We start from the raw sequence: 16858 nt of genomic DNA, 5'->3' as shown, positions 1-16858 counted from the left end.
TGTACTTTCCAGCCACAACTGTTTCCCCAGTCCCTCTTTGCATTAGCAATTAAGCACTTCCACAGTAACATCTATCTATTGTGTTCTAATGGAAGCCAGATTTCACCCTCACTCCAGCAGGATGATTGGCAGCCTTAGCATGTTGAATTAATTTTCAAGAAATGACTTCTAACGTTTGGAAATTAGAAGTTTGCATAATTGAATGAGAACATTTAGGAATCTCAGCAAATCAAGCTAAGAGCAGTCATGTGGTTAAGCTGGGGCTTGGTACTTTTAAAACAACAGGTTCTGTGGTAGGACTGTGAGCATCCAATTGCATGTGTTTTGATTTTTTTCAGAATTCAAGATCAAAAAGTAACTCATTGCTTTTTCTAATCACATGGCTGCCCAGTTCCTGACTACAAGTGGAAGACCAAAGTTCAGTTCAAAAAACACACCAAAGCAAACTGGGTTAGAGTTTAGACAGCCTAACCTGCATTGCAAAATGCAGGTGGATATCTAGGATTCAGAAATGGAATGAGTGAAGCTGGTGTCCCGAGTCACACTGTCAATGCAGCCAGTTGAGTGCTGGATACTGGCTGACTGTGCCTTTTCACAGCTGTTAATGGAGATCCTTCCCAACCCCTCTTCAAGATGTCAGTTTCCTGGAGCTAACTGTGTGTAAAAAATAGACTTGTCTACTATCTGTGATTCTTCCTTAGAAGTGATTTCAACGTATCCATGGACTTGATAAACTAAAGGATTGCTGTCATAATCCACCCATTGCAAAATAGATAGATATGGCTTTACTTAATCAACCTGAAAATTTCTCCCTTCCTCCACACATATACCCAAATTTAGAAACGATGATAACCAAGAGACTTTTTGGTGTCTTTGGTGTCCATACACCTAGTCTTCCTCAAGTCATCCATTATTTTATGGAATAACCATACAGTTTTCTTGGCAACAGTATAGAAGTGGTATACTACTGCCTTCTTCCAAGATGTTTTTCAACCACCTACAGGTAGTCCTCACTTACTGACTACTTGTTCAGTGACAATTTGAAGTTGCACTGAACAAGTGGTTCTTAGGACCGGTTGTCAAAGTTCTGGCTATCACACCACCCCTGCGATCATGTGATCACAATCTGGGTGTTTGGCAACCAGCTTGCACTTAATGATGGTTGCAGCACCCCAAAGTCACGTCGTCACCATTTGCAACCTTCCCTGCCAGCTTCCCATAAGCAAAGTCAGTGGGGAAGCTGGTAGGGCAGGTTGCAAGTTACTCCGGTAAGTCTCCCCTGCCCGGCAGCAGCCATTCCCAGGCCCAAAATTGCTTGCGTGTACCTCTTACTGGTCTGCCGGCCTGTTTGCTAGCTGCCTGGGACTTGCAATTTCCTACCGGATTCCCCACTGACTTTGCTTGTTGGAAGCCAGCCGGAGGTTGCAAGGAGGTCCTTGCGTAACGACCCACAATCCTTGCTTAATGATGGCAACGTGGACTTCTGGGATTGTTGTCAATAAGCAATGCGGTCACATGGTATCGTGCTTTATGACTGTATCACTTAGCAACTGAAATTCTGGTCCCAGTTACCATTGTTAAGCAAGGACTACCTGTATGGACCTGGTCTTTTCTGGAGGTCTCCCATCCAAGAATGTACCAGATCTGACCATGCTTGGCTTCAGAGACTACACAAGGTTGTGCAGGTGCTAAACTGGAATTAAAATATTCCAGTGGGCATTAGGGTCTTCTTAAGGTACATGGAAAGACTAAAGGTTGGTAGAAAGAAAGACCAAGGCAACCATTCTAAGATGGTAAGCAGGAGAGAAACAGGGAGAAAAAATACAAATTATATTTGACATTGCTGGGAGAGTGATTGATTGTCCACATCTTAAAAAAAAGAAATGCACATCAGTACGAAGGTTTTTACTACATCTGTAGCATGTTTAACAAGGCCAATGAGACTCAAGATACCCCTCAGACTTAGCTAGCAAATCCAAAATATTCAGACCACAAATATATATTCATGTCACTGTTGCTTTTTGTGCAAAGAGAAGAACTTTCTTCTACCCACAGCCCAAGCCACAAATAATTATCTGTAGATACATTCTTGTGGAATTTATCTCCTCAATTGAAAACAACTGACTGATCTAGAGAAAAGGAAATGGTTGATTCCATTGATGGCTTTCATTGTTTTATATTGAACAGCGATGCCCAACTGCCTTCAGCAGGAAAAAGAAAACCACAGGCCATATGGCATATGTTTAAATCCTCCTGGGATTTCTCCCTTTAATCATCTGAAATATGTTAATATTTTAAAGCAAATTCCTTCTCAACTAAGAAAAAAAAATCCTGACGAGGTCTATTCCTAAGTAAACACAGCATTTCTCATTCCCTTCCACCCTGTCTGTAAAACAGGTAGATCTGTTGAAGTAAGTTGCTGAAAGCTCCCTTTGATTGTGGCAGGTCTAAATCAAATGAATAATAATATATAATATACTTACAGGCTTCTTCTCCTGATACACTTGCAACATAGTGGAGGACTATGTGGGGATATATCTATTCCCTTTATATTACTTGGAGAGAAAAAACTACACATTACACCGCTTATAGATAAAACCACAGTCCCATGTTGAATTCAATATTATATTTGTTGTTAGTCACTCAAGTCACTTCCAAGTCCTTGTGACCTGATGGATATCATTTTGCCAAAATTGTCTATCAGTAACTTCTTCTTTAAGTTCTTATAAGCACCTGCTTGGATCATCAGTGATAATATCTAGCCATCTTGTGCTCTGTTGACTTCATTTTCAATTGCATTTGATGTATCTCCAGTTCATGACCTGGACATGTGAAATCCAAAAGATGTCCTTCTGTTCTCTTGAATTTAGCTGTTGCTTATTTGACCAAGAGTCAGATCAGCAGCAGTCAGATACATAGGGGAATATTCAGTAGGCTTCCTAGAATTTAAATGGTTTGTCCTGTTGTTTTTAAAAAAATCTTCCGCAATTCTTGTGGAAGAAAAGAAATCCAAAACTGTCCACTAAGATTCTCACTAGCTACAAAATATTATCTTATCATTGGAGCAGTAAACAGTAGCAAATCAGGCAAGAAGAGAAGGATATGGCATGTCCTGAAAGTGGTTATATAACTTGAAAAGGAATTAATCATCCTTGGGGTGAGGGGTGAGGGACTAAATTGACATCTCCTTACCAGACACCCTCGAGATGCATCTTTATGGCTCACGCATATAGAAATCCTCATATGAGCATAAGTCAAAAGAACAGGTCAAGGCACCAGGCTAGAAGCCAGGAGACCATGAGTTCTAGTCCCGCCTAGGCACAAAGCCAGCTGGGTGACCTTGAGCCAGTCACTCTCTCTCAGCCATAAGAAGGAGGCAATGGCAAACCACTTCCAAAAAACCTTGCCAAGAAAACTGCAGGGACTAGTCCAGGCAGTCTCCAGGAGTCAATTTTTTTTTTTTTAAATAGTTTTTATTGAAGAAATTTTTCAACCAAATTAAAAACAGTACAAATTTTGAATTAAAAAAGAATAAAGAAAAATAATAAGAATGTGAAAAAGAAATATAGAAAAAGAAAAGAAAAGAAAAGAAAAAGAAAAAGCACGAAGCCAGCTGTGTGACTTTGGGCCAGTCCTTCTCGGCCCTAGGAAGCAGGCAGTGGCAAGCAGCCTCTGAAACCTTGCCAAGGAAACTGCAGGGACTAGTCCAGGAAGTCATCAGGAATCAAAAACTGACTTGAAGGCATTAAAAAAACAAAAAACAAAAAAAGTACAGTATTATGTGTGTAGATGATGATGATGATAGAGGCCTTGCCTCATTTTTTTGCTTTAAAGAAGAAAATAACAATGAGAAAGCAATTGTCATAAGTCACTGAGTTAATCCAGAATTTGTATAGGGAACATCATGGACATTAGCCAGTAGGTATCATCCACAATTTGTTTTTGCAAAACCAACATTTCAGAACATGATCTTGAGAGAGAAAAAGTCCATTTGTTGTGAAATAATTCACTGTTCTTCCAAACCATCTTGTTTAGCACTGCCTACTTAATAAGAGCTGAATGCTTCACTGAATGCTTCTTCCTATAGCAGATTCCTCTCTTCTTTTTCAGGCTATTGTGGTGACCGATGGAGAAAGAATTTTAGGCTTGGGTGATCTAGGAAGCTACGGGATGGGCATCCCAGTAGGAAAGCTTGCGCTCTACACAGCTTGTGGTGGTGTTCACCCACAGCAGTGCCTCCCTGTTCTTCTAGATGTTGGCACAGACAATGAGGTGAGATGGCTTGCTTATTTTCTTTTAGAACTCTTCTAATGTCTTAAAAGATTGTGTCAAAGCAGCCTGAGTATGTCATTTGATTGCATGTACTGTAAGGTTGGTTGGATGGAGTCAACAGCATGTTTGTTTGAAAATTAATCTCTAGATTAAAGATCTGGCTTGAGTGTGCTGGCCTTTGGTTTCACTTATGGGAGACTGCCCAAAATGTGCCAGAACTGAATGACACTGTCCTTAGTGTTAGCAAGGAATGCTGAACATGGCACAGACATGGCAAAGACTGGTGACCTAGTCTGAACTGAAAATCATTATGGAGAAGCCTAAATTGACCGTGGTGGAGGTCAATGTCTATGAGTCATCTGGAAGTTTGTGACTTGCAGTGAAAGAGGAGTAAATGATGAATGGGAGGGGAGGGGAGGGGAGGGGAGGGGAGGGGAGGGGAGGGAGGGAGGGAGGGAGGGAGGGAGGGAGGGAGGAAGGAAGGAAGGAAGGAAGGAAGGAAGGAAGGAAGGAAGGAAGGAAGGAAGGAAGGGAGGTTGTGTGTTCATGAAACAAAGAGAAACAAGAAAGATGTAATAGGATGAAGGTGGTCTGATTGTTTGGAGTTGATGAAAACTGTAGGAAAGTAAAGTGTAGATTTCATTATGCATAAATAGACTAAAGTGAATATCAGAAAGTATGAATTAGTGTTGCGTAGGTCGTTATTGGAACATAAGAAAATAGCAGTCCACAGGTTGATGATAGTTGCATCTTATGCTCTAGTGAATAGTGATCATGGAAGAAACCAGAGATGAGTCTGGAAGGGGAAAAAATGCAACATTTGGAATAAACCTGCTTGAGGGCAAAATCGTTCTGTTAGGTGACATGAACGGATGGATGGGAAGGAGACAAGACAATACGAAAAAAGGGGGGCAGCTATTCGGAGTGCCAAAAATGAGGAACAGTGGACAGGAGAAGAATTAGCCACAATGGGTGGAAGAAGAGGGAATAGCTCTTTTTTAAAAAAAATATGGGAAATATGTTATTATAGTTTATCCAAATTGCAAATTTTATAGCCTCTTAAAATGCTGTAGATCCATCAAGGATCATAAGAATCCCTCTCTTATATCAGTAACTTGATCTTTTACATCTCTACTGAGGCCTTGAGTTCAATTGGAAGTATGCCCAGATAAGGAATTGCAGCTTGCTTTAAAACCAAAAATGCAGTTGTAGGTCTTCTGAAAGGGGCACCAAAATAGACAGGAATCTTTGAATCACCTGAGTAGTGTGTATGATTACCTGAATCACCCAGACCCAAGTGTCTGAGAGCTCTTGTCCACTGGCATGCAGAGTTGATGTTGTCTAAAGCATTTCAACAAGTCGTGTGTCAGCAAATCAATGATGGATACCCTCCCATTCTGCTGGCTGAAAATGGAAATAGCTCTTTGCAGCAGCTGATGGGGTCATCTTAATCTTTCATCACAAGATGTTGAGGTAAAAAGTTTCCAGTCTATCAGATAGATTTGACTTTTCCTGTAATAGTCACAAGGAAATCCACACATCCCTCTGCCTGACCAGAGGAGATCACATTTCAGCAAATAAAGAATTCAAGCCTAATTAATTTCAGTGTTTTGTCAGTTTGCACATCCTAATGTTTGTGATGATACAAGAGGACTGCATCTGTTAGCAGTTTTCTGGTCTTTGGCTCCGAAGGGATGCAATCCAGCAGCTAGAGCCCATGCCAGAAAGGACATCTGTAACTTTTTTCCCCTTTGTTTTTGGCCAGTAAATATCTCATGTTATTTAATGCAATCAGCTTAGCTGACAAAATGCTCTTCGTTAAAACCAAGGGCTTTTTTTTTCTTTCTAACTTTGGCAGCTTACCGGTTAAAACAATAGGGTGACAAAGCAAAGACAGAGTGTTGTTACTTACATGAAGTGAAGATTGCAATCTTATTTGGAACCACAATCCAATTTTTATTACTTTTCTATCACGCCCTTTCTCCAAGGGTTTCATGATAGCCTACAGTATATGGTCTCACCACTCTCTGGCAAGAAAAATTAGAAACAGTGTCAGCTGGAACATCTCTCAGAATTTCAAGATTGAATATAAATTTAAATTTAGTTCTCCCTATTTCAGCATTTTAGGTTAGAGCTAAATCCACACAACCTCTGGGTGGCAGCAAAGAATTATGGAAAACTCTGTTCTCATCTAGTGGTTGTATATATTTTTGCAGCTCAGGTCTGATACCCATATTCTAGACCAGCTTATCCCCGTCCGGTACCCTCCAGATAAGTTGGGTTTTGTAACTTCTTTGGCCATGTTTGAACATGTTCTTGTCCCTGTTTTGAGTTGCATAAGGTAGAATGTTATGTACTTGTAAGAAACAAGGGCCATTTTCCCAACGTACAAGATCAAACAGTGAATTGCCACCAATGTCAAGGACCCCCAATTTTCTTAATGGCTTTTTCTAGTTTTCCTGCTAAACGTTTGAGACGGTGTGTGTTGTTCAGGTTGTGGTAAGGAAGGGGCTGAGGGAACAAAAGTCCAAACTGAGAACAGAATTCAAAGCTGTTAAAGTCGGTAAGTACAGGAAATGAGAGCCAGAAATGCATCACTCACTAACAGCTGAAAAATGCTCATCCCATAAGATTGCACATAAATCAAAGGAAATTGAGTCTGTCTATAAGGAACACTTCCCACAATCTGCAACAGGGCAATGTCGGCATTCTTTTACTAGTACAACAGCATGCCATACATTTGTGAGCTTGGCTGATTGTCGGGTTTGATGATAAACAAAACAGTGAGATTGAAAAGCAGCAACCTTGGTGTGGTGATGAAGTTTGCTTTAGTCTTAAAACTTAGGAAGAGAAAGCAAGCTGAGTCAAGATTAGGTTCAGCTGGGTAGTCAGCTACAGTCATGCCAAATAGGGGAGCCATCACAGCTGGTTCCCTCTTGTGGCACTGTGAGGTTCTTTGTTTTCCAGGAACTGCACACACCAGAGCATTGCAAATCTATAGACAATGCTTTATTGCAGCACACATCTTCTCCAACAATAGGGTATTGCTAGGACTTGCAAGTTGCTGGTCCCATGTAATTGCATTTTTAATACACAGTCCTTTATACTCGGTCTTTTAATGCGCAGTTCAAACACATGCTTCAAAGTCTGTAAAGTGGTATACAACCTTTGCCTGGTTCCAGAAGTTCTTTCACAAGTTGGGTTGGTGTGCAGCTTCAGTGTGGTTGCTTCCTTGTAGCTGCGACTGAGCTGTCAGCAAAACTCCCAGCTCCAGGCAGGACTCCCACCAGGACATGCTGCTCACCACAACCGGTGGTCCCGGCAGTTGACTAACAGTCCTCTTGCCTGCTTGGAATAGCTGCCAATCTTCAGATGTGGCCTCTGCTTCCCCATCTGCATGCCGCTTGCTTATCAGCTTGCCTCCTACACGTGCCCCTTCCCAATCTGTCTTAACGTTTTTTATGTTTTTGTAAAATAAGAGCCTGGGAGGAGTAAGGCTGCCTCTGGACATCAGCACGTCCTTGAAATTGCTAGGATATGGCTTAATTATCACAGGCAGCTGGCACGCTGGTTTGGTTGCTTGTTAGTAACATTGAGGGAAACCTGTGAATGTGTGAGGGAAATGGGTTGAGTGGTATTTCTGCTGGCTGAAGCCACCTTTCCCAACTTCACTCCGTCACAGGAACATATAAAATCCAGCAATTATTTTATCTGTCTCTAGACTTAAGCAAAGCAGATGGGCTTCATGCGAAGTACAGAGAAGAAGCTAATTGAAACATGGTGGTTTTGACTGCAGCAAAGTTGGAAGGCTGGTTCTACCATTGGGTGGTGTGAAACAACCATCTCTTCCAATAATAGCTGGGAAGCAACCAGAAGATATTGGGGGCAAGGCTTCCTGTTTGCCCTCAGAGCTACCCTCTTGGGCTTGAGTGCACTTGTTCTGTTCTACTATTGATTCAGCTGCCAGACTGGCTGGTTTCTAGAAGTGGACACATTTTTTCTCCTCCTTCATACACAGTGAAGCTTATTAAGCTAGACCCACCAGTTTTCTCGGAAGGTTGTGTGTCCATGTGGGGGTTATCCTTAGAATTATCACCAATGTTGGATCCCTTAATATCAGGGGCAGGCAAGATTTTCTGGGCTGGGGGCTACCCTCTGTTGTTGTCTTCATTTCCAAGGCCAAAGGCTAGTAACTCACTTTATATCCCTAGGGTAGTGTGGAGCCAAATATATTTGGCCTTTTACCAAAAAAAAAGTGTTTGGAGAATTTCAGTGCCAAATACAGTAATGCAGCACTTCCAAGCCTCACAGGGGACCCCCGAGGATATAGTGATTGATAGTATTGAATGCTGCTGAAAAATAAGAATCATCTTTCCCCTCCCAGTTTTTCTTATCAAATGGTGATAATATATACTACTGTTTTGTTGGTCATCATCATAAGACAATATTGCAAAAATTTTATTGACCTCCTGCAAGAAAAGTATTGGGCTAGTTGTGACTGTGAGACTAGAGAGATAAAATGTGTGCTTTTTGTCAAATTGTGCAGCTAATAGCACTAGAAAACATTGCCTTTTCTTCAGCGGACGTCACTATGGCACAGTGGACAGCAACTTTGACTTTCAATCCAGGGAATCCCCTTTTATGTTTCCTGGTGAAGAAACACAGCTGTGCATTTGCTGTTTTGGAAAACAATGAACAAAATGATGTGAAATGTCAGTGAGGGAGCTCTGTGGGAACAATGGGTCACTTGGAAAGATGCTTTCACATCCCCCGTTTTTGGTATGGCTGAATCAGCCTATTGATTTAGAGGCAGATCTCTTTCCTCTTAGTCATCAAGGCTGTTTAATTGTCCCCCAGTCTTTGCATCTGCTTCTGTTTCCACTATGTGGTCCAGAATCCTGTTTCCCACCAAGCTATTCATTTCCCATGAATCATTGGTAAAGCTGGAGTTATGTCTCTGCTGGAAAATAATGTTTCAGTAAAGGGTATGACCTGTGTGTCTGTGTGTACACAGTTTGTGATTACAAGATGAGGCCTAAACACTTCCACTTGTACAGTGGTGTCTGGTGTGTGTGTGTGTGTGTGTGTGTGAATCAAATCAGGCAAGATGGTGGACATGGCATCGCCATCCAATCCCAATTCCTTTTGTTGGGGTGAATGATGTTGACACATGTACAAAGCATCTGCTGTCTCTTTAGTTTCAGGTAACAGAAACTGAGCTCAGATTGAAGCATTTCTTTTAATCAGACATTGTGCACACATTTAATTTGATGCTAATTAAAATCCCTCCCACACAGTCAAACTTATCTAGTTTATCTAGTTGCTAATTACCTAATCTTATTATCCCAGGTAGGAGTGCAATAGATAGGCATGGAGTGCAATGGAAGGATAGTATTTCCACAGCTTCATTGTTATGCTGAAATCTGAACAGAAGCCAAACAGAAGCCCTGTAACAGATATGTACATTTGCCTTGCTTGTGAGGAAGCTCATTTATTTACACAGAAGCCAGAAGGGCTGTAGATACAGTGACCATATTTTCTTGGAAAAAATAAAGGACAAACCTGAAAAACAGGCAAATCTGAAAGAGGGTAATAAGGATTAAAATATTGAAGTGTTTATGTTTGGAACTTTGCTTTACAAAGGAAAATTCAAGGGCAAAACCAAGAAACACTTCATAAAAAGGCCTATTCTAATAAAAAAAATATCTAAAACCAAACTGTATGTATATTTATTTTAAAATTCAATTCCCATATTTTTCACAGGAATGTTAAGTGATTAAGGGTACCATTTGTATGGTAAAAGTTGAATGACCAAAATAAAGGCTAAAAGTGATAAATCTAAAGGATAGCTTTATTATAAAGGACTGTCCTTTATAATAAAGGATGTATGGTCACTGTAGATGCGGAGGACTTCTTTAATATGCAGGACTTCGGATTCTCTGAAAAGTGCTTTGAAGCATGAACTCTGTCTGCACTACCATAAAGCTCACCTCTGTCCAGATTTTGACCCTGCAGTACTAAGCTTGCAAGAATATTATTCTGACTCCACATCCCATGCCTCTGTATAGCATTTTTGCTATGAATACCAAGATTAGGACATTAACCAGTTGCTGCATGTTTCTGGGAAAAGACACAGCTGCTTTAAGACAGTGCAGACAGGCCTTACATCGGTGTTTATCAAACTTGGCAATTTTAAGATGTGTGGACTTCAGCTCCTAGGATTCCCCAGCCAGCTGGGGAATTCTGGAGCTGAAGTCCACACATCTTAAAGTTGCCAAGTTTGATAAATATTGCCCTACATGAACACTCCAAAGGTGCCCTCTGCAGATGCCCTGTGTTCCCAGGAAAAGACACAGCTGCTTTAAGAAGTGTTTTATATGCCAGGTTCCAGGTCCCACATACTTGATGGCACCAAATATGAGCCACCACAGAGCCTTACTATTTGGGGTTAACTGCCTGAAACGAAGATAATCATCAGCTTTCCTGCTAATGGAGGAATAACATTTCTAGCCAGCAGGAGAAAATGTCCTCTGTGCAAGCAGACATTGTTTGTTTCTCTCCCTCTATTTTAGGCGCTCCTGAATGATCCACTCTACATTGGCCTAAAGCATAAGCGGGTTCGTGGGAAACAGTACGATGACTTGTTGGATGAGTTTATGCAAGCAGTTGCTAACAAGTGAGTGTGCTTGTTCTCTCCCATTAGCTGTTTTATTATGAGAGATAGGGTTGATGCTTGTAAACAAATCAGCTTTCAACAAAGATTGAAGCAGAGGAAAATCATAGCTGTGGAGGCCCCCATGGGTGGTTTGGGAATGACCCTTTGGATTTAGACCCTCTTGAGTCATGTTTATTTATGCTTGAGGGGTCAATGGTATAGCTGGAACAATTTCCGACCAATATCACAGGCCATTCTGATGTGAAAAATGTAGCTTGCATGGATGTCTGACATTAAGGTGAGGCCCAGTTATAAGTACTTTTTGTTAGCGTAGCTCCTCACATGTAAGGCTATGTGGGAATGACCTTGGGTTGTATTTTAATGTTTTTTTATGTACTTGGATTGTTTTATTATGTATGCCTCTCAGAGTCACTACCTGAGATGGGCAGCTATATAAATGTGATATAAATAAACATAATTATGGAAACTTTGGGACAGCACCAGTCTGAGGTTGCTTTACGTGAGGTCAGCTTTAACTTAATCCCTTCGGTTCAGTATGGAGGTTTATAGGCCTCCCTTATTCATTTCTTTGTCTATTTAACACTTTGCCTTTCTGCCAAAAAATAATGTGTGGACTTCAACTCCCAGAATTCCCCAGCCCATGCATGGGCTGGAGAATTCTGGGAATTGGAGTCCACACATCTTGAAGTTACTGAGGTTGAGAAACACTGGTCTAAACCCACAAAAAAATGATTACAAATCACATAGCCAGATTGTAATTAAAGCATTAACCCTCAACTGTTAAAATCTAATTAAATGAAAATGACAAAATTGGGAATAAAGTGGGGGTTTGGTGCACCAGTAATCAACTGAAACTGCAACAGCTTCTTAGAAATCAAAATGTCTTTGCCTGCCGGCAAAAGATACAAAGCAAAACTAGCCTGGCCTCCCTGGGCAGGAAATTGAGCCAGCAGCCACCCATTTTTGTCAAATGTGCCTTCAGAAGTAGAAAATAGATTTGCCTTTCCTGAGAAACTTCAATATGAGTTGGTTTATTTGGGATCGTAAAAGCTCCATCCCACGTCATAGAAGGAATTTATAGGTCTCTTTCAAGTCAAGCTCAGCTCCATGGGATTATAAATTTAAAATAGTCTCTTTCAAGTCAAGCTCAGCTCCATGGGATTTCAACTCTCCAATCTAGATGGACAGCTATATAAATTGATGTTGTCGTCATCATCACCATCATCATCATCTATGGATCTGGGATTTCCTAGTGTCTTCTATCCAGTATTGAGGTGTGAATTTAGCTTTTGAAGATCAGACGGGATTAGCTAGGTACTGCCAGCTAGCTGGGTTGCAGATGATAAGTAGATGCTTTAGCAGATGCTTCACTGAGCAGGGGACTAGCTCAGATGGCCTCTGAGCCCCCTCTCAGCTCTATAATTCTATAAGCACTTCAAAGTGTGATGAAAAGTAGACAGCCAGTGGGAGCTGTGTTGACAATGGAATCCTATGCCCCATCTTATTTAGTATTTGTTAGATTTATATCCTGCCTTCCATGTAAGGCAGATTTGAACCTGTAACTTCCCAGGGCCAGTCCAACTCCTTAGCACAGGTCAAAGCATTCTGGCTCCAACTAATGTTTTGGAGACTTTTCAAATGCAGCTCTATGTGCTGTTTATCATACATCCCAAATTCATGACCTCGGGAAAGGCTTTAATTGGCCATCTGGCTTTGCTGTGCAGTTGCTTGTAAATCTGAAAAGGATTATAATAGATACTGTCTATTAAATGCTTGAACATGCTGTTGTTTAAATGGTACCAAGTAGTGTTTTTCAACCTTGGCTACTTTAAGATGTGTGGACTTCGACTCCAAGAATTCCCCAGCCAGCATGCTTCAATTCTGGGAGTTGAAGTCCATGTTAGGTAGGGAATTCTGGGAGTCGAAGTCCACACATCTTAAAGTTGCCAAGGTTGAGAAGCACAGCATTAGAGGAACAGTAGCAGCACCAGTTGGAGCATTACAGCCAAATAATTCGAACCAAGAGCATAATCTATGCATCGCTCAATAATAGCAAACTCAGCTGGTGATGGAGAACAGGGCAGGGGCCAGAAGAGTGGGTTACAAGTGTAAAGGATGGAGAAGTGGGGTGCAGAAGTTAGATACCTTTTTAAGGGAAAACCTTGGAGAATAGATATTGAGCCCCATCAGCTGGGCAAGATCCACGAAGGAAGTACACAGACTTTAATGCAAGTGTTTGAGAGCCAGTTTGGTGCAGTGGTTAAGGCACCATGCTAGAAACCGGGAGATCATGAGTTCTAGTCACTCCTCAGGAACAAAGCCAGCTGGGGGAGCTTGGACAGTCACTCTGTCTCAGCCCTAGGAAGGAGGCAAGGGCAAACCACTTCCGAAAAACCATGCCAAGAAAACTGCCGGGACTTGCAATCTCTCCAGGAGTCAACACTGACTCGAAGGCACCCCCCCTCACCACCAAATGCTAGCATTTGGGTTCAGTGCAGAATCTTGGGAACTGCCAGAGAATTTCCAACCCTGGTGTATAGTCAGCTCCTTAAGGTGAAGTTTCTCAAAAAGCTTTGAAATGCTTCTTAATGCCCAAAGTAGATCACATACAGGCATGTTTGTTTAAATAGATATTCACTGAAGTCTTTTATCTTCCCACATTAAAAAGAAGTCAAAATGAAGGGTTTGAAGAGCTCCTGTAGGTAACAAGATTTACCATTAATCGTGGCTCTGAATAGCTACCTTTAGACCCAAAGCTACAGTCTGAATCCACATTTTGAAAGGAGCGCTTGAAGAAAACTCGCTAAAGATTTCAATCAGTGCAACTGTTCAGCAAGTGAATAACATGCCAATTGCTGCTTTCAATTTTCAGGCTTAAGTTGTTTTTGTTTGGTGAGTTGCCCAGTCATCTGTCCCCAGATAGAACATTGGTGAGCGATTAAATCAAAGATAAGTCCCCACACTGTCCTTTCAGCATCATAAATTCAGAACTTAAGACGGAAACAGATTGGTATCTTGTTCCCTTGCTGGGGTCTTTTGCATAGGTGGCTGCATTAATTGGTTTGGAGAACCTCACCGAGAAGTAGTGCCATTTTCTCTGGTTGACTGCCAATCTCTGATAGGTGATGATGTGAAAAATGGCAGGGGCAGACAGGACACCTGGGATTATCCACATAAGGCCAGATTCAGCCCCCATGATAAAAGCCCAGGATAAGGTTACATGCCAGAAAGGGTATCCCAGGCCAGCATTTATCCATCTGTTTTGGAAACATATCCCAGCAAAAGGTGTTTGTTGATGTCCGTTTTACTGGAGTTGATAATACACTGCTGTTCTTTATCATGATGTGTTCTTGGCTACCTGTACTGTGGGCAATCTTGGGAACTGGAAATAGCAGAAATGTAGGTTAGTTTAAAATATTGTAAACCATAGATGGAATCATAGACCATGAGTCCTAGTCCCACCTTGGGCATGAAAGCTGGCTGGGTGACCTTGGGCCAGTCATACCCTCTCAGCCCTAGGAAGGAGGCAATGGCAAACCACTTCTGAAAGCTTACCAAGGAAACAGCAGGGACTGCAGGAGTCAACAATAACTTAAAGGCGCATAGACACACACAGACACAAAATAGACGGAATACACTTTTTTTACATGTGAAGGTTAGCGTCTGCTGTAAGACTGATTTCATTCTTGAAGGTTTTCCTTCTCTGGAACTTTTCACAAAAAGACCAGACAGCCGTTTGTCCAAGATGGTATGAGGGTTCCTGTCCTAGGCAGGGGGTTGGACTAGATGACCTTCAAAATCCCTTCCAGTTCTGTGATTTTGATTCGTAAAGCAGAACTGAGCCTCAGGTGCTTAGCGCACTTTTGGCTCCATCTAGCAAAAGTTAGCCCAGAAATAACGGAGTGAGGCTTAACTAAAGGATTAATGTAAATCCCCTTGATCTCAGGGAACAAAGGGTTGGTTCTTTGTGAAATAATAAAGCAGCATCAGAGTGCAAGCAGAAACTTGCAACTTTCAGTGTCTCTCCTTACGGAAGAATTCCATTTGGGCCAACAAAAAAGATTCTAGCCTGGTCATCTCCTTGATAGGCATAGTCTGTTTGCAAGGAATTTTGAGTATGGATGAGAAAGTACATGGAAATTAAAAGTTCTCAAGGTAAAGTCTCCCTGAAGGACAGCTCGACTCCTGATGATTATATGAAAATGTCCACACTGTTGGTTGCCAAAAATACAGAAGTGGGATTGCTACATTTCAGGATGTTTTTTGTGAACTTCCCAGTATGGCCTCCAGCCCTGGGATTTTCCACCCAAGTGCTAATCAAATCCGACCCTGCTTAGGTTTTTTCAAAAATCAGCTAAGTTGATTAGGCACTACCCTCTACCATGTTATGTTAGCCCAAGCATCTTCCTAATAGGCTTTTTTCCAATATGCATGAAACATTATTTTAGAAACAGGAATTTTGTCATGTGACAATAATCTCATAATCAACATGGTCTTCAGTATCCAGGCCTTAACTGGGCCAAATCTTTGGTTACACCGATTGTCCTGGAGGACTGGCAATATTCAGCATGGAATTCTATTCTTAAAAAGTTTAACTGTCATGAAGCCTTTTGTGCTCAAGCTCATGTTCTGCACCTATAAATGAACTATTGAACTCTATAACTACCCTTTTGAGTAGGCAAGTCCATGATGGCAGCTTTAATCACAAAATCACAGCTGCCATGTTGACTTTTTTGACACCCCCTCTCCCCCAGCAATGTCCCTGCTTCTGAGCCGCTATTTGGCACTTACCTCCAAACTGGTGGATTTCAAGTTCTGCAGAAAACCAAACCATTTCTCGGAAGCCTGTAATATGCCCATCCTTATTGTAGAACATACGTAATCTGTATCCACTGGGAACTGAGTTTGAACACCCACAATGTTCACCTGCTTTCTTAATTAACTAATCAAAATGAGACAATGAAAACATGAAAGGTATACCAGGTTGAAACCATTTTTGCTAATGTGATAGTCTTCCCTAGATTGTGAAGCTTTTTGGAATGAGAAAGTACGGATATTCAGATTAGCTGCTGAGTCCTGGAGCCATTGCAATTTGTGGGCATTTGCATAGATGCTTCCATTCAGCTAATGACTTTTAGCTGTCCTTTTGCTTTCTTAATCCTCTTTTTATTCCCCTTTCTAGATTTTGCATGCTATGCTGAGAATGTAAACAATTTGCCACATACATAAACTCCATTCTTTATTTGCTATATTGCTCATTCTTTCTGCTAAATCCATCATGTTGGTCCAAGCTACCCTTTTTCATTTGCAGGCATGGGTGGAGAGGCAGGATTTAAGGAACTTTCTCTTGAACAAGTGAGCATCAGTTGGCAAGCAAATATTTCCACAGGCATTTTGATATCCAGTTCTTCCTTCAATGTTTCAAATGCAAAGAGTTTAAAAAGGCAGCCGCTCAAGGCTGTTAGTGTTGGCAGATTGCTAGGAAAGCCTTTGGCCCAGGAGAGATCAGAAAAGTCACACACCAGGCATTTCTATAAAAATAATTTTATTTACAGAAAGCAAAACATATTTAAAAGCTGCTGCATTCTTACAGGCTCTCAGTGAGAGCTGCTTAACTCTCTACATGCCTACATAGAAGGGAAACTGAAACTAAAACAAGTCCAGGCAAGTTCCTCCCCCCAGGGGCAAAAATTAACATCCGAAAAAGGAGACAATTAAATTCAACCTCTTCACCCGGCCAAAATGATTAGTTACCATAGTAACCTTAATCTGTAGTAGAAAACATTAACAGTTAGCACAGGGGAGTAATTGAATTGCTTATAAATGCTGTCTTTACCCGAAAGGAAGGCAGGTGCAAGGTGTGCATAGCAGAAGTAGCTGAAACAGAGAGAGGAAAGGGAAAAGTTGCTG

The 16858-nt window shown here is 41.4% G+C and overlaps 1 protein-coding gene across 1 annotated transcript in view; it reads left to right on the top strand.

Annotated features, from left to right (window-relative positions):
* ME3 (malic enzyme 3) overlaps positions 1-16858 on the top strand; it is a 110058-nt gene that overhangs the window by 73440 nt on the left and 19760 nt on the right. Inside the window, exons 6-7 of the mRNA XM_063305898.1 lie at positions 4111-4272; positions 10845-10948. Coding sequence (XP_063161968.1) covers positions 4111-4272; positions 10845-10948 — 266 coding nt within the window. The remainder of the gene's footprint in view (positions 1-4110; positions 4273-10844; positions 10949-16858) is intronic.

The sequence above is a fragment of the Candoia aspera genome, chromosome 5 (assembly GCF_035149785.1).
Source record: "Candoia aspera isolate rCanAsp1 chromosome 5, rCanAsp1.hap2, whole genome shotgun sequence".
In the NCBI taxonomy this organism is placed as follows: Eukaryota; Metazoa; Chordata; class Lepidosauria; order Squamata; family Boidae; genus Candoia; species Candoia aspera.
Note: the sequence above shows the minus strand (reverse complement) of the source record. Positions and strands in the feature narration are given on the sequence as shown.